Raw genomic sequence first — 25,228 nt, 5'->3', positions numbered from 1 at the left:
GATACAATTTGCAACCCTTTTCTGATTCATTCGGGCATAATAAAAAATAGGAGGCATTACTTTTGAAACGCTTCACGTAACAACATTAACGCATGTTGTCAAAAGAAACAACATGTGATTGACTATAGAAATGTGCGGCATAAACACTTTGATACACCGGTTCTTATTCGATCACTGAAATTAAGCAAAGTTGAGCCTGGTTAGTACTAGATGGGTGACCATTTTGGAATACCAAAACGCTGTATGTGGGAGGTCGTCGATACCTCTTTATAAAAACTGTAGAAAACTATCGTCGTTATCCCCTCTGACCTGTATATATATATATATGATTGAGGATTGCTTGTGAATTTGATTTTTCCACGAAACTTCCTCTTTTGGAGGAAGCCGGTTAAACCCGTTCACAGTAAATGCCGATGTCAACAGCAAACAATATAATTGTATACACTTGTAGTTAGAAAAGTTGAAACATTGTACATAAAATCTGTTGCCAGGGACGCTGGGAAAATGGTAGGATCCTTCTACCGCTCCAGAAGATATCTCACTACTGATGCAATTCTCTATCTTTATAAAAGCTAAGTAGGTCCAAGGATGGAGTACTGCTGCCACACCACGACAGGAGCTGCTAAAAACAGCATATCCTGCCTTGACAGAGTACAAAATAGACTTCGTGGTTTAATGGGGGATGCCCTTTTCTCTTCCCTGCAACCTCTCTCCAACAGAAGAGTCGCTGCAAGCCTGTCTTTGTTTTATCGCTATGTCCATGGCAAGTACTCGTCTGAGCTCCAATCCTTCGTCCCCCCTCGCCAATCTTTCACGAGAAACACCCGTCTGGCTGAAACTACTGTAAATAATTTTCCCCACTCTTTATCTGTGCCTAAATCCAAACGTAGATTCCATGAGCAAAGCTTCTTTCTTAGAACTGCACGCCAGTGGAACTCTCTGCCGCTTGCCCGTTTCCCACCTGACTACAACTTGGACGTCTTCAAGTCCAACATAAACAAACTCCTGACAAACCGCCCCCCTTAAGTAAGACACTCTATCGAAACCCCCAATACTAATGATTACTACAATACTATCTCATTGATTACTGTACACGCAATAACACTTATCCCTGAGTGGCCTTCGGGCCTTGATAAGTGGTGACCCCCATGTAAAAAAAACAACAACTTTATATTAACACCCTGGACAAGACAAAAATAAGAAATATGTGATTTTGTTTATTTATGTCGTTATAGATATCTCGACAAAAATAAAAACACTGCGCTAATACAAAAGAAAATGAATGTACAATTTATTTGTATATCTAATCTATAAAATTAAGCCAGTCTATTTCTCGAACTAAGACATTGATAGTCTTTAATCTGACAGAGCAATATTTGATTTTGCTAGCAATTTTTTTTTTGTGAATCGCGCCACCAAAACATGACCAGAAATATTTTGTAAGGTGAAAGCCATTTCTGTTATCTGCAGCCATATGTTGTTAAAATGTGTACCATTATTATTATTAATAGCAAATAAAATTGAAAATATTGAATAATAATAATAATAATAATAATAATAATAATAATAATAATAATAATAACCAAGACCATTGAAGCTGCATACCTGTAATTTCTCTAACCCCATTCCCATCCCTCCATTACCACATCCCCCCCAAAAAAAAGTGAGACTGAATAGGAGGAAGGAAAGGCCGAGGAGTGAGCACTGACCAAACCTCTACTGTATAAATGCGAAGAGAACATGAATCTTGGGGAGGTTTATTGCCACTCAAATTCCAATACAGACCAATGGCCGCTGCCAACGAAAAATCAGTGACAATCAGCTGTTGTGATAATGCAAATTTATTTGCAAATGTTATCGAAAGAGGTGGAGAGTACTGAAAAATCTGGGGAAACTTGTTGTCACTTAGGTTGCAGAGAACACCACAGGCTTTATTCAATGAGATCTTAGATGACCTGTGTGAAAGCTCCTTGAGAGCCAATAATAATAATAATAATAATAATAATAATAATAATAATAATAATAATAATAGGAAAACAAACGCTTGAACTTAACTTTTTAATAATTTATAAGATATCGAAGAAGAAGAAGAAGAAGAAGAAGAAGAAGAACGAGCAAACATTTTTTTTTTGTAAATTGATGTTTCCATTGAGATATTGGTAGACAAACATTGCACAACAATTTCGTTACAAGCTTATTTCGACATTAATAATAAAAAATTAAGTGCCGACGTTTATTGTGGTGATTTATCAAACTAATTGTTCTTTACAAAATATTAACACGCACATCTGCTCACAGTTGTTAGTAATTTAATTGTTTAATATTTAGTTACCGTTTTATTAGATCACTCAGCATCATAAACAAATTTTATCTGAAACTTAAACTCATAAATCAATAAATAAATAATGTTATCCGAAACTTTAACTTATATAGTATCCGATGCCATCTCTTCTATTTTTACAATAAACTCACACAAATACAAATCATAAAATTATTATTGACATTTTATTAGGTTGGTGCAAAAAATGTCGTTGAACGTGAATAAACGACATTATTTTGCACCAACCTAATATTAATCTTTAGAAGAGTTAAAATAATTGTCTAAATTTTTTAAGCGTTTATAACCGTCTGTTTTAAGGCTTTTATATATTTTGATTACACAATACACACGCTAAGATATTCCTCAATTTTGTGATTGAATTATTTTTGAATAAAGAATGAACTTCCATTTTAATTGCTCTTTTAAATCGCAATTTTCAATTAATCACATATTTCATAATTCGCTCAATTAACTTTTTTAAATTTGATTATCATAAGCTATTATGTGACAATTCTGAAACCGCTTAGCATTGAACAGCGATAAAGCTAAGACCGTTTATCATTCATAATTGAAATCTTGTGGATACTTCCAGTTTATTATAAAGTTTAGTTCGATAAAATATGGTTTGAATACAGGCAGGATTGTGAATATCATCATCGATTCCATGGGTAGCATTTTATTTGGTTTACTCCACAGTTCGATGGATAACGTGCTGTAAATGTTCATCATTTTTATTTTTAAAGAAAAGGTTTTTGATGATAAGTTTGTTGCTTACCCTCCACTTGGTTCCATCTGCCAGGCTGAAACTGAGGACACGGACGGTACTATGAGGAATAGTTGGCAGGGTTACTTGTTTTGGATGGAAGACATTGTTCTTCAAGGAATCATCATGGATCTTCGGCTGTTTCTCAGGCTTGGGAGCTGTTCACAAGAAAAAAAAACAAATGCCAGAATAATATCTAGTATTTATGCAAAGTAAGGAATCTGCTATCGTCGGGGGTTTCCGAAAACTTTACGTCAAAAAAAAAAAAAAAAAAAAATGTCGAATGAAAATTTCGTAATTTTTTTCGCGAAATGGCGGGCCAATTTTTTCAATGAAAAATATTATATCTATTATTACGATGATGATTTTATAAAAAACTTAATTGTAATAAAAAAAATTCTTTTTATAGCTATGAAGAAACTACAAGAATTAATTAACAATTTTTTAAATAAAACTTTAAAGAATTCAAAGGCATATGAAGAATAAGATACTCATTGTAAGTTTCATGATTAAATATTCATTTTTTAATGATAATCAACTGATAGCAAACAAAATTCTTTTGATATGATTTTTTTCTTTTGCGTCATTATTATGTTAAAATCAGGATAAACATTTATTTTTTATTAAAAGCTAAATTAAATAATGCAAATGTTTTCGTGCATGACGTAATTGTTGCTATTTCATTAATGCAGCGTTTCAGCACCTTTTGGCATTTTACGTAAACTTTGATGTTTTACATAAACATGGCGTTTAATGTAAACGGAAAATTCTGAGGATAGCATGATCCTTATTCAGCATAACTACTGAAGATATTGTAAGCAAAATCAGTCACACATGCAAGGAATTGCTGAATCATTTTAAATGACCCCCATGTCTAAATTCGAATGAGGCCCAAAATAGCGGGATATATTTCATTCGACCAGGACGACGAAACACCTTTAATTTCACACCAATAAAAATAATCTTTTTCATTGCTGAAAAACTCAACTTTTAAACTCCATGAACTAACATTTTAAGGCAACACGCAATAAGCGGGATATGTATACAGAAGATGTTGCCATGTTTACTGCTAATAAGGTTATCTCCCTATACTGGGCTAGAAAACTTCTCACAACTTTCAGCGTTTTATATGTCTATACTGCCACCATTTTCCCATTGATGTTAGCACACCTGAATTCGTGCACCAGTTAAGCTTCGACCTCTTGACAGGTGCAAAATAGAATTCATAACCTAACCTAAATTTTATATCTTTATTATATTATAATTTCCGCTTATAAATCTGTACAGGGGTTTGTCAGGACAATCTGGTATGAGGATACTACCTCCATATTAGTAAACCCTGACTAAATATTCAAAATAATACAGTATTCAACTCCCAAATAAGATCCCCTATGTACACATTGGCTAATACGAGAAATAGTGTACCTTCTTCGATTGATATTGCCTCTAGTAATACCAATAAGCTGGATATTCCACCAGACTTGGAATCTGTCAAGACCAAGAAATAACAAAAAAGATATAGAATAACATAATTAATTGGTCAATTAAGGAGAGGAAAGTTAATGTTCATGACTTCTTCGTTTGAGAAATAAAGGAGAACTGTAATGGAATATCCGAATACCTCATATATCTCATAGAAAGATCAAGGGTTAATCCCAAGAAGGAGACCCCTTGATTTCTGAGTACTCAGACCGAAGTAAAATAAAACAAAGAGAAGAATTAAATAATTATAGCAATGGATGGATAAAATAACTGTTCCTCCCTCTCTCCTGAACACTAACCCAGTTAAATATTTCTAAATAGTTACAAACGTAAAATACAAAATATAGATTAAATGATGCTGAGACAGACATGTCTAAATACGTTAAATCAAAAAACAGAAAAAAGGGGAGAGAAGCAAAGCACAGCGAGTGCTGACAAGAAACCCGCAGAAGAAGGAACGAAGAGACGCACAACGCGAAAAAGGAATCGTTTGAAGATGTTGTTGTGGTGCTTTAAATGTTACTTTTTTTTTTTTTTTTAAATATGATTGATTTACAAATTAGGTACAAGATCATCGAAAGTGTTGAGTGGCAGGATCGATGATAATCTCTATATACCTACTCTTAACAAGTCGTATTTTGAAACAATCGTTCAACCACTGTAGCTTTCATCATTTTACCCAACATTTTTGCTTCAGCGGTAATCACAATAATTTAATTTAGGCTGCAAAATGTATTTGAATATATATATATATATATATATATATATATATATATATATAAAACCCAAAGTCATCAACCTATCTACAGAGACGCTTACAAAGGACGAAATTGAAGTACTAAAACTAGGCCTCAAATTCTGCCCAACTTCTAGAAGTAACATAGCAGAGTTAAAGAAAGACCTCAAAGAATTTGAACGCAAATTTAAACTCATAGATATACTTAACGACAGTGATAACACAACAGACGACTCTCTAGTGAAGAACAAATCAACATACTTACCCAACAAACATAACAACACAAAAGAACTAAATACCTTCTTTGAAACACTCTGGAGCCTCAACCCCCAACAAAAAGAAAACCCCACCAGTAATCTAACACGAAAACAAAATCAAGCACTTAAAAAAATCTAACACAATAACAACTTAGTTATAAAGGAAGCAGACAAAGGTAGTGCAGTAGTTATAATGAATAAGAACTTCTATAAAACAAAAATTTCAGAATCACTAGGGAACGAAAATTATTACAAACCAATTAGCTCTAACATAGACCATATCTAGAATAACAAAACTCTGCACAACATACAATAGTACATTAACTAAAAAAGAAAAAGACTTCCTTACAAACTTCACAACAAAAACAAACATCTTCTATGGGTTACCCAAAATACACAAATCTAACCAGGTAAGACATGCCATCAACATACAAAAGTCGGAATACATAAGCACCCCAAACCCCAACGACCTCACATTAAGACACATAGTAGCAGTACCATCATGCCCAACAAGCAGACTTAGCAACCTAATAGATATACTATTACAGCCCTTCACCAATCTAGTCAGAAGTTTTGTAAGAGATAACACACACTTCCTTAGCTCCCTACCACAAACAGTAGACGATGGGACTATACTAGCCACATTCGATGTTAGCAGCCTATATAGCAATATCCCACACAATCTAGGAAAAGAAGCTATCGCATATTGGATTGACAAACATACACAGACTTTACACCCCAGATTCAATAAACAATTCGTGATTGATAGCATCGACATAATACTCAATAACAACTCCTTCCAATTCAATAAAGTCAACTACATTCAAATACTAGGCACAGCAATGGGTACCAAAATGGCACCGACATATGCCACCCTTACACTCGCCTTCCTAGAAGAGACCCTTTATGAAAGGATAGAGCAAAAGTACGGGCACAATATAAAAACACTCTTCATAAAATCTTGGAAAAGATACCTAGACGACTGCTTTATCTTCTGGAGAACCTCATGGGGGGATATCAAAGAACTCCACACTTTGCTACAAAATTTACACCCAAAAATAAACTTCACACTAGAACAAAGCCCCACAGAACTACCTTTCCTAGACATCCTAGTAACAATAAAAAACAACAACATAATCACAGACATCTACCACAAACCCACAGACACTCAACAATACCGCCACTTCAAAAGCCACCATCCTAAAAACTGTCTAAAATCAATACCCTACTTCCTAGCACGTAGAGTCTGCACCATAGTAACAGACAGACACCTCCGTTCAACTAGACTGAATGAACTACAAATAACACTGCGGAAAAGAGGATACCCACTACCACTAATACAGAAAGGTATTGAACTGGCTGAAAAAATTCCAATAGACCAACTAAGAACCCCAAAAGAACACAACAAAGAACAAATTCTAGCATACGTCTCTACACACAACACAAACAACTATTCACACAGATAACAAAAAACCTTATCCTCCTCAATCAGAACGACAAACTAAACAACATACTTAAAACAACAAAAATAATAAAAAGCAAACGCCAACCCAAAAACTTAAAACACATCCTAACTTCCTCAAAACTCGCCCCACATACTACAAAAGGAGTTACAAAATGCAACAAACCGCGATGTGGAGTATGTGACATAATAATAGAAGGTAACACATACACATTAAAAAACCCAGCACAAACATTCAAAATAAAAAAGGATCTAAATTGCACCTCCAGAAATGTAGTATATGCACTAAGATGCACAACATGCAACAAATCCTACATAGGCGCCACCAAAAATTTCAGCAATAGAGTGGCCTTACTTAAGAGCAACATCAAAATTGCAGATAACAGACACCTCTATGTTTCAAAACACGTACACACATGCAGTGGAAACAGCTTCAAAATAATGCCAATCTTCCAAACAGACAATTATTTTTATTTACTTACACAGGAAAAAAACTTCATCACCAGATTCACTCCTGAACTGAACAGAACCTAATACCATCACACAAAAACATGAAATGCAAGGTCACTCGCATGCACACCCATACACATACACATATACACACCCACACATAAATCAGAACCGACACATTAAAACACACACACGTACGCGCATACAACCACACACAGACATAACACCCCTATCTCTAATACAACACACTGAACAATACCAACCCTACTTAACCTCGAAACCAACAACACTAGGAGACACCTAGAACCATAGTATAATATCTGTTCCAACACCTCGCTCCCTCCTCAGTCAGGGGAGGAGAACCCCCTAATGACTGAAACGACTATCTTCCCTTCTATCATCCCCCTCCCATACCTACACCCCCTCCAATGCCCCCCGCTCTGAGGAACAAAATCTTCCCCACACTAGGAATCGATCCTGAGTCTGGCCATACCCACATGGGGAGATAAATAAATAGAAACATTAAAAAAATCCCCTATTTTAAATACACCCCTCTTTCTAAACAAACATAATATAAGGAATACCCGAAAAGACTAAAACGAAAAATCACAATACTAAAATCCAAGAATCCAAAAAATAAATATCAAAATAGAATGAAAGCACCCCTACCCTTACTTCAGAAGAGCCAGTCCCCCCTCCCCACACATACACATTAGTAACGACCTCGGACCACAGCCGCCTTCCTAAGGAAGCAAATAACCCTAAAATACTATAAAACAATATACACATTCCCAAACCAATAAAAGCAAACACACACACACGCACACACACGCGCACACACACATAAACACACACGCACACACACGCACACACACACACACGCACACACACATACCCACACCCTACTCCACCCTAAAGGAAAAGAAAAAACATTAGCAGAAAGAGATAGCGACTGACTACAGCGAGGTCAACGGCTCCCTGGACAAACCAAATAAAAAAGCAATAAAAATTCAGCATACCAATGTATAATAAACACTTACAAGCCTCCACCCCTTGGAAAAACTTCAAACTAACTACGAAAATCGCCATTTTTACACATTTGAAAATAATTTCTGACGAGGACGCATCACAGACCGTCTGAAACGCGCGTATACGATTTCAATGACTTAAAAACATTATAACAATGATCCAAACATAATTCTCAATGAAAAACCAAGACACGGAATAATAAAATAATGTTAAAAAATACGCATTGTTGGTGACTACTCCCTTATTTATATATATATATATATATATATATATATATATATATATATATATATATATATATTCAAATACATTTTGCAGCCTAAATTAAATTAAAAACATTGGGAATAGTTAAACTAGGATAGCTTATTGCATATAGTATGTTATAAAATATATATGGCAGTTAAGCTATACAGAATATTCCGCGTTTCATTCCCGTAAGAATTCGTCATGCTTATGGCATAAACCTGACGAATTCCCACAAGAATAAAACGCGGAACATTCTGTGCCATATATATATTTATAACTTACTACCTAGCTCTACCTATGTATTGAGAATTGTTGAAGTAAATACTGAAAATTTACGCATAAAATTATATTTTCATATATTGATTTATGTGATTAAATGAAGTAGTCATCGCTTGAAAATCGAAAAAGTAATAAATAAATTGTAAGTAAAATAGTAATCGCTTGAAAAATGGAGAAGTCAAGTATTATGGTTCAATTGTGCCTTAAACAAAAACATTAGTTTCGAACGCACCCCGATTATATCAAAGAACCTACAGTTGATTTTATATGCCGGACCTTTCTGCTTCTGCGTTAATACAACTTCTCAACTGCCCTTGTCATGTTAGGCTGTATAAGCTGCTGAATTTTATCAAAATCGGCTGCTTCTTCTATCATCAGACTTTTTCGATTATCGCTATTTATCGCAGGCATTTCGATTTAAACCATATCTAAGAAAACTTCCAGGCACATAAAGTCTTTTTGTGTAAAATTAAAAAAAAAAAAAACCGGCCTGTTGTTTCGGAGTCCATAGGGAACGAACTCACACACAGATGATGTTCTTTCATATAATAGTAGACACACACACACACACACACACACACACACACACACACATATATATATATATATATATATATATATAGAGAGAGAGAGAGAGAGAGAGAGGGAGAGAGAGATAGATAGATAGATAGATAGATAGATAGATTTGGTTTCTTTTTAAAATTTGATTTTAGTTAATATATATTGTCTATATATGTACCACGAGAGAGAAAAGTAATATTAACAATAACATAACAAATGAACCATGGTTGTAAAAAAAAAGTGTATTAAGAACTATGTTAAAATAACTACGTTTAAATACGGCTAAAACAAAACATAGGATATGGCTTCCATAGTGATAATAAGTGATAATGCGTACATTGAGTGATTGTGAAAACTAGTGTATTATTAACTATTGTATTATACGCACTCCTATAAACATAGGATATGGCTAACTTAGCGATAATATGTACATGAGATTGCCACTATTGGTTTAGTATTGTTAAACTGGGATAATGTTTGGGAGAGATGGATAAGCATATACGAGAGTATCCGTTAGAAGAAACCTAGGTAAAAATGACTTGTTATCGTTGTTATTGTTCCTATTTACATGTCTCCTCACGAGGGGAAAATTAGACACAAGGTCGATTTTTAATGTGGGGAAAATCCAGCTCCCCAAAAAGGGCACTATGGACAGGAACTAAAATAAAAATTGTCTCAGTTGTGAAGGATTTATCCTCTACTGACCGAGTACAGAAAAGGTGAAGTGTAGCATCAGAACAGATACTACACTGTGATCTTGTTTATATATTTTATTTCCGGCAAAAGTACACAGAATTTTCATAAAAATAAATTTCACAAAAAGAACATGCAACAATTACTGTAAACAAAATTAGGCACAAGGCCCTATAAGAAATTGGGAGGGGGAGGGTACAGGGTCTTTGTGACTATCTAACAATGTGAATTATGATGACTTTGGAGTCTTACTCTTGACTGGCAACATTTACCAAAATACCTCATTCACTCTGTGGATCCTAATCTAACTAAGAACCCCAGCGTTCAGTGTAAAAATAACATATTTACAATTTGTATAAACTTTTCTGTGTTGTGTGTGCATTTTTTTGTGTGTGTATGTGCATGTGTGAGAAAATAAAGTTCGATTTCATTAGAAAATAAAAAGTTTTTGAATTAACAGTACAAAATGTTCGTGGAGTGGGGGGGAAAAAACTAGCCAAAAACACTGTGATCTTAGCCTAAAGCCAAAGAACGTTGTTATTGTTATTTCCCCAAGTAAATGCAAATTAAATTGTCACTATGCTGTTACTATGACGTTAACCAAACACGCTCAATTCGCCCAAACGTCAAGACGGGAGTGTTCACTCTTTGGCAGAAGCTCGTCAAATTGCGAAGTACGATTCGGTTTTCTGTGCGTATGTAGCAAAACGGGTTTTTCTGACATAAGTAATTATGTCAATGAATCCTGTGACTTGTACTTTGTAATTACTGAGTTTCAAGTAACTAACGGTTCAGAGAGAGAGAGAGAGAGAGAGAGAGAGAGAGAGAGAAAGAGAGAGAGAGAGAGAGAGAGAGAAAGAGAGAGAACAAATAGGTGTAGATTTATATGGTTCCCACTGCAGCCAAATGTGGCACAAGGCCTGAAGTTGGGGAAAACCATCTTTCGTTAAAGGTCACTCGGGTTAGATGTCAAAATAGCCATGAACGGATCCAAGTGCGTACCTCGTTTCTATAACCAAGAAACTGGTGCATTTCTTCAAGTCAGTCGGATTGAATCTCAAGGTGAACCTTAACTGGTGCGAAAATAGCAGCGGGACCCTTCCTCTGTTTCTCTCTGTGTATCTTTCACAACTTCTCCTTCCTTTCCTCTTCCTCAATCCCCCTTCCTCTCCAATCTGTCTTTCTTATAGCCGCTATCCCCCTCATATGCAAATTACTGCCACATGCATATAAACCATCCATTCAGAAAAGGTTTTTCTTTTCCTCTCTTTCCTTTCCCGATCCTGTCACATAACAAGTTAAAGGCACAGTCGCTTGTGTGAGTAGTATCGTCTATTACAGAGTATTACGAAGCGAGTGTGCTAATCAGTTCCATAGCACTACTTTCAATTAGGCATGTTAGAAACGTTCACGTGGTCCCTGATTTTATTCTATGAAGAATCAAGGAAGCCAATGACAAAAACGCAATAACGCCGTTAAAATATTATAAAAAATCAGTTTTTTCTTGTAAACAGTCAGTTATATGATTTCATTATCGTATTGGAGTGAAACTATACTCGCATAGCTAAAATAATTGCCAACGACCTTCGTCGCTCCCTATCTACGCCCCAAACTAAACGAAAATCCTACGAGCAAAGTTTCTTTCCTATAACTGTCCGTCTGCATCTCGGCTGACTATATCATGATTGTCTTCAAGTCTAATGTGAATAAATTCTTATTGAGTCGTCAGTTTAGATAACCTAACTCTACCCAAGTTCCACCATGACCGATCTTGTTGTTTCACCAGTTACCTGACACTTAACCTTTATTCTTGAGTGGCCTCCAGGCCTTGATAAGTGGTAATCCTTCAAGTAAAAAAAAACAAAAACAAAAACAAAAAAATAAGCTAAATGGATTGTTTAATTTGTGTTGTTTTTTTCTCAATTGTACAGAAATAAATGTGAAACCTGGACTATGAGGGTGGAAGACATGCGTTGCATGGTGATAAATGATATGAGAATGCTAGGACGGATGTGTAATGCGACTCTAAAGATAGGTTTAAATCTGATGACCTCAAAGGAAGATTAAATTTGGACAATATAAGATGTGTGCAAAACAGGAGATTTCGAAGGTATAGCCACACCGACAGGATATATGATAGTTCTTGAATTAGTTAGCTTGGAAGTTAATTTCTTGAAGCCGTCCAACGCATGCCAGCAAGTAACATGTACGTTAAACTGAAGCTTATACTCATTTTTCATCCCAAACAAGTAAACAAGATATCTTACCAGTTGGAACACAAGGAGTTACTATTTGGGATCGTGTCGAGCAGGAGAGGCGAGGAGTCTGCTCACATTGCATTTAAACTTCTGCAGTTTAGTACCACCACATGAAGAAGGAAACAGATTCAAAAGTCTAGCAATCCGAAAGAAGAAACTATGGTAGAAGACTTTTCAGCATTTATGGAGCTCAACTATGAATGTGTGGGATTTTGCTGCTTGTCTTGTTAGTCGGGAGTATGTGTGTCGAGGGGGTACAAGTGATTCATCAGAACGTATTCCATTGAGGCACTTGTAAAACGGGCACATGGATTCAACAGTTCGGCGATGGGACAGAGGTTGGGGCTTGGTCGATAATGCGGGATATATTAGATTTGAGACTTTTTTGGCCCCTGCCAAAGAGTGAGAGGCTATTGATAAATGTGGCAACAAGACTCTATGCATGGGTGAATTGTGACTTTGTAAATATATAGGATACTATGAGTAATTTTCCAGCATGGTAGAGGGAGCCTACCTTTTTTGTAGCAGCCTTGGTAATGCCCTCAGTGTATTTTTTAATGATCATCATGATGATAATATCTCTATCTCCAAAGTCTTGGCTATTACCGAGAATTACATCCGATGCTGAGGTCCGAAATTGAGAACTTTGGGTTCAAAGAGTATGATGATGATGATGATGATGATGATGATGATGATGATAACTTGCGATTTGGAAAAACGTTTTTCGGCATCGAAAATTTAACCTAGTAGAAGGCCGCCCGACCGTAAGATACGCTTCAATATATTTTAATTCGTGCAGATTACATACTTATAATTATAGAGACAATTCTCTATCGATAATTATTATATTGGACCTAATATATAGTAGTAAGATCAAAATTAAAAAAAAACTATATATGACTTGGGTGCCATAAGCTAGAATCGAAACTAAATATATATATATATATATATATATATATATATATATATGAGATCAAACTAAAAATATATATATGAGATAGGCTAGAATCGAAACTAAAATATATATATGAGATCGAAACTAAAAAATATATATCACTACGGTGTCATAGGCTATAATCGAAACAAATATATATATATATATATATATATATATATATATATATTATCGCTTTTTTAAAGGGAATCGCCCGTATATCGAAGACAAGAATCAAGCAAGCAAGCAAGGACGGCTAGACGGTCTACAGAGTTTTATAATTATATAGATATTCAAATCATATCCTAGTTATGTGTTACATAGGCAGAAACATCCAAAGTGAAAATAGTAGTCTGAATAATCCAAGTTTCACAAATTATTAATCTTAATCTAAAAGTAGACATATTATTGATTGGAACTGTCAATAAAAAATCAATAAATAAGTTACACTGAACAATCTTATCTATTACAATTTGATTTGATATTCTTTGAAATGTTTCAACGATTTATTACATGTTTTTGACATTTGCTATTATATGCAATCCTGTGCAAGAATGTTGTGAACCGGTACATGCTTCCATACTAGAGAGAGGAACTCAATTTCGCCCCTCAATGAAAGTAGTAAAACAAACAGGAAGAATTTTTTATCAACTCCCACAAAATGTCTTTGAATACTTTCTAACAAGAGGACTTTCAAATCATCTCTCATTTTATCAGGCATCCCGTTATTTTATTCCCCCTTTCAAAATAGAAAAAAAAAAGTCAGGAACAATTTCATCTATTGAAGTTTGATTCGGTAGATAACATATTCATTGGAATGTTTAAAAGATTTATTACGCGTGTTTCTTACTTGTTGCTATTGATTATATTATGTATATTTTGTTATTGATATTATTAACTGATTTTATTCTGTTGCTATTCAAATAAACGGTGATTTTTTGGTATTTTGATTTGAGACGGTATGTTATAGAATTAAATAAATAAAAAAAAACAACAACTTAAAACTCATTGTAAAAATATGAGACTCAATTTTCTTTTCACATCTTAATTGATCATTAATTCTAAAGCGAATCCAAATCGGACGGAATCTACCAATATGAATGGAATGAGTGTGTGAAAGATGTGAATGGGTTTACTTACACTTAATTTGTGTTGAATGGTTTTGCGACCGGAACGACTTACGGAATCCCGTCCAGTAAGGCAGCAACTCTTTGAAAATATGTGCCAGTGCTTCATCGAAGACGGTTTGATCGTATTCGTTAGTGGAGAGGCACTGCTGCACCATTTTCACTGTTCTTTGACAAACATCTTGGCTCAAATCAACCTGCGGTCAGAAATATATATATATATATATATATATATATATATATATATATATATATATAATTATTTTTTAAAAGAATTGCAGTGATGATAGTCAACAAAACGTTCTTCAGTCTTGAATAGATTTAATAGGGAAAATTGCAACATGGACGTTTTTTATCGTTCAAAGTATAATTAAATGTGGACATAGAGGTGAAGATGAAGATTATCTATTACGAATAGAGATTTTTTATCTGTCTGTCTAAAGCCGAATCTATACAATTAATTCTATTATGAAAAGAGATTTGATATATGTCCGAGGGCGAAATTATACAATTTCTTCTATTACTAAAAGAGATTTGATATCTGTTTGAAGGCGAAACTATACAACCACTTCGAGTACTAATTGAGAGTTGATAGCTGTCTGTCTGAAGCTGATATTATTATATTACTTATATTATGAATGGAGATTTGATATCAAATAAATGTTTGATCGGAAGTGATATATGCTTTCATTAAAAGCTAACAAACAAAGAAACAAAAAATACAAACAAACACACTTATAATTGACCATAGTTTTTTTTTTTTTATTATTGTATTCAGTTAAGGACTTGATTTTAGCAATCTTAGTATTTTTTCTAGATACTCCAAGATTTGATTGAAGAGCAAGAGAACAGGTTTACTTTATTTAATTCATCTTTTTTCTCGTCTCGTAATTACCCCAAAACAAGGGACAATGCAAGGCAAATAAGGGGCTACTGTGAGTTATGACTCATGCCTGCAGGGACACACTAATAAGAGAGTTGACCAGCTTGGTGTCTGTTGATATTACACTTAAATTTCTGCATTGGATCACAGAAGCAGGAAAGAGAGGCTGAATTCCTAAATCTAGCAGTTTGAAGTGGGGGGGGTGATTATGAGTAGAACGCTTTCCGGCATCTGGGGATATTTACAGTGAAGGAGTAGGGTTTTGCTCCTTGTTAGGTTATTCGGAGCTATTTACGTTAAGAAGGAATCAGTATTACGAGTTCGTCAGAAGTCATTCCATTAAAATACTCGTAAAACAAGTACAGGGATGCAACATTGCGGTGATGCGACAGCGGCTGAAATTGGTTGACAGTAATGGACTCATTATATTAGAGACTCCTTTGTGGGTCTTGTCGAAGAGTGAGGGACTAGTGGTAGATACAGTTGTGCATCTATGGAAACAGTATTCGATGCATGGGCGAATAGTGGCTCTATGATACTGGCAGATATGAGTAGTTTTCTAGCGCAGTAGAGGGAACCATATTTTTTGCGACAACATTGGCAATGTCTTCTATGTGTATTTTTCTATTTATCTTGCTTGCGAATGTTAGACCGAGAATACTGAATGATGAACTCTCAGGTAGCTTGTTTCAATAACATTGAATGTTACCATCCATTTAAACCTCCTTCCATTCCACTAGAAACTGAATGCTATTTTCTTTACTGATTAAAACTAACCAATAAACTATATATTTAACATTGATATGCTGATCCGAATATCATAGCACATCAATTAATCAATAAAATTTTCACCTGGAAGTCACATCAATTTCGTATAAATGCAACTGCAGTATCTCCCTTTATTTGCTCTCTCTCTTCATTCACTGATAATTGCGAAAATAATAACACAACAGCGGCACCAACTAAGCTCCAGCCCTTCTTCATTGTAGAAGAGGTTATAGCAACGTGATGATATCAAAGCTATGCAATTTTGAAATCCCATTCTTAGCAAGGTCACCCAGGGCAGATGTGTTTTGCACCAACATTATCAACAGGGCACTATGGACAAATTTTTCTTTAGTTGACATTTGACTACTACATAGTTTCGTTTACTAGCCAAATAGAAAAGTTACGAGCCAAACCCACGTGATTTTTTGAATATGACATCTTCGTTCCGTGACAATGACCGTACACCATAAATATTTTTTTTTTAAATAAGTGTAATTCTAAATGTGCACCAAATTTTATGGTGATATTTGAAGATATTAATATTCGGATTTCTTCAGGTGTTTTAAAACAACTTTCGTTTAAAAAAAAAAGAGTATACGGCTCCATTAAACTTTACTGCTTGCATGATTTTTCTTGTTTTATTAAAAAACAAAGGTTGAAAATATATTTTTTTACTTATTAATGAGCTTTGGAAGATTGTCGGTAAAAAAAACAATCGTCAAAAGATAAACTTTTGCTTATTTCTAGTCGCCACTTGAAAATACGACTGTTTCACTCGCAACCTAAAGCCTGATTAAAGATACAATCTGGCTAATAGAATATCCAGGATGAATCGACATTCGAATTCGTCAGATCCTTGTTGGCTCTGTCTCTGCAAGTGACACGCAAAGATGTGCTATACCTTTGTATTCGCGGGTAAAACCCTGTAGTCTTGCAGATTATTGAGATTTTCATGCAGACCAAACTGATGAATGATCATTGTGCCTCACTTAACAAACAAACAAACAAACAAACAAACAAAATAACAGTAAAATTCCATAAAATCAAATCCTTCCTCGTGAGAAGATCGATAAATATGTACTAGTTTCAGAGTTATGCCGACTGAAACTCCGATTCCTAGTAGCGTCACTCATGGTGGCTAGGTTCGGCATATAATGATACAAGGAATAGACATTGGTTGACAAAGTTTGGATAGAAATTCAGATGTCAACTCAGGATCCGCCGTTGTCTGGTCCTCTCCAACTCGGTGAGTGGAAAGGATGTTTTATTTCTCGAACCGTAAATTAAATGCACAAGAACAACAACAACAGCCACGATATGAACAGCAGAAATTGAAAACACAACAACAATAACAACAACAACAACAACAACAACAACAACAAAATGACAGCTACAACAATAAAAACAACAAAAAACAACAAGAAAACAGCAAGAAAAACAAAAAAGAAAAACAACAAAAACGACAAAAACAATAATAATAAAAGAACAACAACAGAAACGATAACAACAACAAGAACAACGAGAAAAACAATAACAACAATAACAACGACAACAACAATAACAACGATGACAACGACAACAGCTATAACAATAACAGCAATCAAAACAATAACAACAACAACAATAACAACGATAACAACAACAATAAAAATAACAACAATAAAAACTACAATAACAGTAACAATAAGAAAAACAAACAACGACAACAACAATGACAATCACAACAAAAACAACAATGACAACAACAAAAACAACGTCGACAACAACAAAAACAACAACGACGACAACAATAACAATAACAACAAGAACAACAACAAAACCAACAACGACAACAACAATAGCAATTACTACAAAAACAACAAGAACAACAAAAACAACAATGACAACAACAATAACAATAACAACAATAACAACACCGACAACACCAGTAAAAATAACAATAACAACAACGACAACAACAATTACAATAACAAAAACAACAATGACAACAGCAATGACAACAATAAAAACAACAACGACAACAACAGTAAGAACAATGACAACTGCAATAAGAATGACCACAACGACAACAACAATAATAACAATAACAACAACAATAACAACAATAGCAATAACAACAACAATAACATTAACAGCAACGATAACAACAATAATAACAATAACAATAACAACAACAATAACATTAACAACAACGACAACAACAATAATAGCAATAACATTAACAACAACTAAAACAACAATAACAATAGCAACAACGACAACAACAATAACAATAACAACAAAAACACCAATGACAACAACATCGGCATTAAAACGGAATTGAAAAAATTTCATATCCAAATCACCTTCACCTGTGGAGTCGATTCTGATTGCAGGTAATTCTCGAGGATTACCTCGAGTCTTCGTCTGTGTTCATTCTCGTCGAAAAGATCCGTCAAGCACTCCTGAAATTTATCACAACAACAAAATAAAGCTCAACATTCAGAATTAAATTAAAGAAAAAAAAAGAACTACGGATTAATTTTATTGCAATGTACAATACTCCACCAAATACAAAAATAAAAAAACAAAACAAATAATAATAAGCTGATGCGCATTGTATATTTATTTATATATTTGACTGTGCTGTACGTCATTTCTGCCTACTATTACATTGTAGTGTAATGATGCTCCTGATTCCAGATAATGTATTTTGGTGATAGTAACGTCTATGAAAAGTCAAGACAGCTCTTACAAATAATATACGAGGGTCATTCTAAACATAATACCTATTTTTTATTCTGTACGAACGGATCAGAAGGGGATTGCAAATTGCATTGTTATGATGACAGAACTTATGCATTCAGTTTCATCTAAAAGTCACATCTATCTGTTGCAGATATAAACGGTGTGAAATTCTAAGAAAAGAAACCCTATCATTGATCTGCGTCAGAAGCAGAGATGCGTCATTGAATTTTTCACACAGAAAAAAATGAACCGATCTACATTCATCGGCGCCTATTGAACGTTTACAATGCAGTTGATGTTAACAGTTAGGAGATGGGTTCGTCGATTTCAGAGTGAAAACTACTTGCTTTTGAAGTGATGAAGAAAGCGAATCTCAACGAAGCGGAGGAAGAAAAACGGAAGAAATCCAAGCCATTTGCTTTTTAGCATTCGTTCAAATCGCATCAGGATGTAAAATCTAGACTGACACGAAAGAAGTGAAAAGGAAAGAAGATGGAAAGATAAGCCGAATGAACAATGGACTAGTATGGCGTTATGTTGCGTAATACACCGTTCTTTTACTGCTCATAAAACGCGAAAGATGATTAAAGATATTTTTTCCTTACAAAAAAATGAATAATCGAAATAACAGCTGCTTTTGGTAGATTACCGTAAGCTGGGTGAGTCTGGACACCCGGGGTGATTTGGAACCATTAAGAATAATAAGCGTAAATGTATATACCTATAACAATGAGAATCTGTGTGTGAGCACATTTCTCAACTCAACGAATATTTTATCTACAGACTTGGAATTTGATATATAGGGTCTTCAGACATGCTGAAAACCTTTTAATCGTTTTTTTATCCGAAAAAAGGGCTACAGATAAGTCAAAATTGAAAAATTGGTACTTGGGAGAGGTGTCATCAGATTTTTATCTGTTTATCAACTGTTTCACGAAAGCGCATGTGTAAATGGTTCACGTGGCAGATTCCTAATGTTAAGAATAAGTAGATTTGAAAATACCTTTTAAAGACGCGTCAGGCTAGTCTAATGGTTATCGTACTTGATTAACTGTTTATAGGTTTTGGTTTCGATCTCAGCTCAAGTTTTTTTTATTTTACGTACAAGAACTGAACTGTTTATAATACTCGCATGAACATGTCTAAGTTTTTTTTTTCCGTTTTTTACTTAATTTTTTTTTGAGGAATTTAACGTCACGGTACTTTTGTTTATAATAAATAAGAAATATGCATTCATTAAAATATAATATTTATGCGTATTTTACGACCGGCCAACGTCGAACGGTCTGCAAGTAATATACTATCTCTGCATTTTAAACATAATTTCCAGGTCCTATACGATTTTATAATTTTACAGACACATTGCGGTGCGGCAGCAAATATTTCCTGCTGAGTTATGCATGCATTATAAATATTATTTTTATTTTTATTAATGGCTCAAAATCATCCCGGGTGGCCAGAGTCACCCCAGCTTACGATCAACTTTATTGTGGTAGGATTCCAATATTCTTTTGGCACATTCAGCTTTACATTTAAAATCAAGTCCCCGTTAGATGAAATAACCGGCAGAACGTCTGCTCAACTTGATCTCAAATCTGGATTGTTTTTAGCCTATTCTCTTTCGATTAGTGACTGTAATTCTGAAAATTGTTGGTCCTCCGACAAAAGGATGGTAGACCCGTAAATTCACCCTTGTCCGTTCGTCCGTCCGCACTTTTCTCAATAACTACGCCTTGGAATTTTCTGAAATTTTGCGCAAACATTAAGCATGATATGAGTAAAATGTAACAAAACGGATTTTCCGGGAAAACGTCAGTTGCCCCCCCCACATTCCTTAGGTTTGCCTTTCGGGCTAAAATGGCTAAAATTGACAATTTTGTGCTTATTAAAAAAAAAAAAAACCCTGATGCCTTGCATCACATCACGTGACCGCCTTGTTTACCTTAAATACCCTCTTCATATGAAGAGTCGAGTTCGTCTAACAACTCGCTACACTTCGACGTCTCGTCTCTGACATAAACTGTTCTCCTGTGAATTATTGTTGAAACCTGCCTTATCCCCGGAAAGGCATCTGACCAGACCACATACATACGTGGTGGCAGCGGCCAAAAATTCAAAAGAATTCAGCCTCCCTCAATAATACGTTTTACAAACGGAAGCAAATAAGTGCCCATTGACTAGGGGTCGGTGTACGGTAAGACTTTCTACAAAAAAAAAACAAAAAAAAACACCACATTTCTATTAGTAACATAACATACATACGTATGTTCTTGTCGCACGAATCTTACCTTAAAGCTTAAAGAATTAATTTAATCAGACTGTTTCTTCACTTTTATTTTCTTTCAGATATTGATAGAAAATAACGGATGCCATTTGTTAATTCAAAAGTTTCTTTGCTAAACTTTTAAACTATTGAAAGGACGAAAGTAACAACAACAAAAAAAAACAAAAACAATTTTTACTCTCACTCATATTACAGCAAAGATTATTAGAAATTTGAACTTTTATTTTTCGTTTATTTTTTCTAAAAAAATTGAATTTTTACAATAGTCGATTTAATTATATGTTGTTGTTCTTATAACAACACACCTTTGAGTGAGTAAAAAAAAAAAAAAAAGTCTCCACCCTGATCTTTGATTAAAGTTTTCTACGGCTATTTTTTCAACTTGTTCAATTTCACGGTGGTTAATTTGGAAACTTTTAAATTAAAATTAAAATAAAAGGATGTCTGCCTTCAGCACTAAACAAAGAATCCTCACTGAACACGAATCAAGAGGCTCGCTCGAAGCCTGGTGTGAGCAGTTATTATACCATATCTCAAATGAAGATAAATTCGAACGCTATTTGGAGGACCTTAAAACCTGGTGCAGTGTCGCAAGTGGCATCCCCCACAGAGGCTTCATAACCGATGAACAAGAGGTTAATGGGAAAAGATTCTCGGCGGAAAAAAAAGCCATTAACCTAAAAGTACTACTCGGCTTTATAAGCATCCATGCCCCTGTTGTTAGTAGTACCTTCGTAAAAGAAGAGGCGCACAGTATTGACGAAATCTTTGATAGACTCCGTCAATACTATGATTGTCGTAAATCCGGTACGACCATAATGAACATGTTTAAATTTAAATGTGGCGCCAATGAAACAAGAGAGGCTCTTTGGGAAAGATGCTACTCATTTATGGAAGACAGCTTGATTACAAAATCTTCAGCCATTAAACATTGCGGATCAAAATTAGAAAACGATGAATGCCTAACCCCTACATTACAGAACATCACGGTGATGATATGGCTTGATGCAATCCATCGAGAACTACCATCCATTGTTAAACAAAGATTCGCGATCACTCTAAGGGACTCCACTCTATATTCTATTAGGGCGGAGATCAGTGATGCTATACCATCCCTATTACAAGAAATAGGGGACAGAGAAGGGAATATAGCATACTCTTTCATCAACAGAAGTAGAAGATCTGGAAACCAGAGAGGTCGTCTGACAAAAAGACCGAAATGTTGCCTCTGCGATGCAGCAAACAGACCAGGTGCAGAGACTCACTACTTCCAAAACTGCCCTTTTATGCCAACATCAGATAGAAGATTTCTTCGATCTAAAATTACTGATATTGAAATCTTATCGGAATCTGAAGAAGAAGACGAAGACTTCGAGTACCACGAACCCAACAGTAGGATGGTCTGAGTTAAACAACCTCAGAACCCCAAAATCAACAAGGTAGATATTGTATCATCACCGTGTATGGAAGTAGAAACAAACAAAGAAAACTCGATCATTATACTGGACACCGGTGCGGAAACTAATTTAATTAGGAAAAGCGATGCGAGACGTCTAAAACTAAATATCCTGCCCACCATCCACAAAGCTAACATGGCGGACGGTGTCTCCCCCATGGAAATAGAAGGGGAAGTACACTTCAATGTTTCGAGAAGGTGTCCAATCACAAATCAAGCCCACTGCTTTCGCTTCGACGGACTTGTAGTTAAGGACCTGAACTGTGCTATTCTGGGTGGCATGCCATTTATGGACAGGAATGACGTTTACCTTCGCGCAAACACCAACCACGTTTACCTCAGTGATTGCTGTGATTTCAAATACCTCAATATAAAAAGACACGCTAATGTTAAAGCAGCAACTATATTGCGCGTCCCACGACAGACCTGCCTACTACCTGGTTCCAGCGTTGCCTTATCGATACCACCTGAATACCAGGATAAAATAGTTTCAGTAGAACCTAGATGCAATAACAATCAGGATGAATGGATCCAATGTGAGCTAGTGAAACCGGATCATGATATAATAACGCTCACCAACAAGTCCACCATACCCATACTCATCAAACGCCATGAGCAAGTATGTCAGATACGCCACACGACCCAATTATCACTATCCAGTGATACTTTGAAACCGACTCCAATAATTCTTACCAATGATTCCAAACAAACGGACAGGTCAGCAGAAATTTCTGTGGACCCCTCGAACATCCTTAGCCAGGAAGAAAAGACCATCTTCTTCACAACAAATAAGAAATATAATCAGGTATTTTCACCGGTAATCGGATGCTACAATGGAAGATCAGGAAATTTCCAACACAGGATTAATGTTGCCGTATCTCTACCACCACAAAGAAAGGGACGCATTCCATTATATAACCGGACAAATCTAGAGCGACTCCAAACCAAGATTGATGAACTATACGAACAAGGTGTCTTCGTACGCCCAGAAGACATAAACATCACAGCGGAATATGTAAACCCTTCATTCCTTGTTACCAAACCTTCAGGAGGCTTTCGGTTAGTGACTGCATTCACTGAACTGAGCCAGTACACCAAACCACAACCTGCTCTCATGCCCAAAGTAGATGACATCATAAGACATATTGCTCAGTTTAAATTCTTAATTAAAACTGACTTAAGTCAAGCATACTTTCAAATACCCTTGGCCAAATCATCAATGAAATATGTCGGCATCTGTACACCATTCCGTGGTGTATATGTTTATACCAGAGCGGTGATGGGTCTTCCAGGCTCTGAATCAGCTTTAGAATAATTAATGTCCAAAGTCCTAGGCGATCTAATGATAAAAGGATCGGTGGTAAAATTGGCTGATGACCTATATGTCGGGGCCAACACACCCCGGGAACTTAACAACGTATGGGAAGAAGTATTACAAACACTACATAAGAATAACTTGAAGTTATCCCCATCTAAAACAGTTTGCTGTCCAACATCGACAGAAATTCTGGGTTGGCGATGGACCAATGGAACCCTCAAAGCTACAAGTCATCGTCTAAATACCTTGGCTGCCTGTAATCTCCCTGAAACCATCAAAGAAATGAGATCATTCATAGGATCTTACAAATTCCTAAGTAAAGTTATACCTAAACATTCAGATTTTTTAGCACCTCTAGATAAAGTCTGCGCAATGGGCTCGTCAAACGACAGAATCAAATGGACATCAGATCTGGAAGACACATTCCTCAAAGCTAAAGAACACCTTAAACAAGCCAAAATCCTAACCTTACCTAGAAGAGAGGACCAACTACAGATAATCACGGACGCAGCTACAACCTCTGCCGGCTTAGCGGCATCCCTTTTCGTATTAAGAGGAAACAAACCCCACCTCGCAGGTCTATTCAACGCTCGTAAAACATCCAACCAAGCAGGTTGGCTAGCTTGTGAGTTGGAAGCTCTGGGCATAGCGTCGGCTATCAAACACTTCAGCCCATATATAATTCAATCAGAAAACATCACCGAAGTACTCACGGATAGCCGACCCTGTGTACAAGCATATGAAAAACTCCAACGCGGTGCATTCTCCGCAAGCTCCAGAGTCACGACGTTCCTCAGTGTCATATCTCGATATCCTGTCAAATTATCCCATTTACCAGGTAAAAATAATATATCGGATTACGCCAGCCGAAATCCTATCCATTGCGAAGGAAAATGCCAAATCTGTAAATTCATCAGTGCCCTAGAGGAATCCGTGGTTAGAGAAGTCACCGTAAAAGACATACTAGCTGGTCACTGTCCTATCCCATACATGACTCGCAATACGTGGATTCAAGCTCAACAAGACTGTCCAGACTTACAACAAGTATATCGGCTACTACGCGATGGCAGAACTCCATCTAAAAAGAAGAAAGGGTTAACCACAATTAAAAGGTATTTACAACATTGTAAACTCTCATCAGCCACTGCAGATGGGTTAATCATAGTTATGCGGGAAGAAGCCTTACGGCCTGCTA

General features: G+C 35.6%; 1 protein-coding gene across 3 annotated transcripts in view; it reads right to left on the bottom strand.

Annotated features, from left to right (window-relative positions):
* LOC145255686 (uncharacterized) overlaps positions 1 to 25,228 on the bottom strand; it is a 268,787-nt gene that overhangs the window by 14,063 nt on the left and 229,496 nt on the right. For 2 of the 3 annotated variants that reach the window (XM_080114252.1, XM_080114253.1), the window contains exons 23-25: positions 18,594 to 18,692; positions 14,611 to 14,794; positions 3,096 to 3,241 (exon numbers count right to left, since the gene is read on the bottom strand). In XM_080114252.1, coding sequence (XP_079970378.1) covers positions 3,096 to 3,241; positions 14,611 to 14,794; positions 18,594 to 18,692 — 429 coding nt within the window. The remainder of the gene's footprint in view (positions 1 to 3,095; positions 3,242 to 14,610; positions 14,795 to 18,593; positions 18,693 to 25,228) is intronic. The other variant, XM_080114254.1, reaches the window with a different exon arrangement.

Source organism: Euprymna scolopes, chromosome 31, assembly GCF_053919585.1.
Source record: "Euprymna scolopes isolate OS-2025 chromosome 31, ASM5391958v1, whole genome shotgun sequence".
NCBI lineage: Eukaryota > Metazoa > Mollusca > Cephalopoda > Sepiida > Sepiolidae > Euprymna > Euprymna scolopes.
The sequence above is the reverse complement of the archived record's forward strand: the minus strand, read 5'-3'. Positions and strand labels throughout refer to the sequence as shown.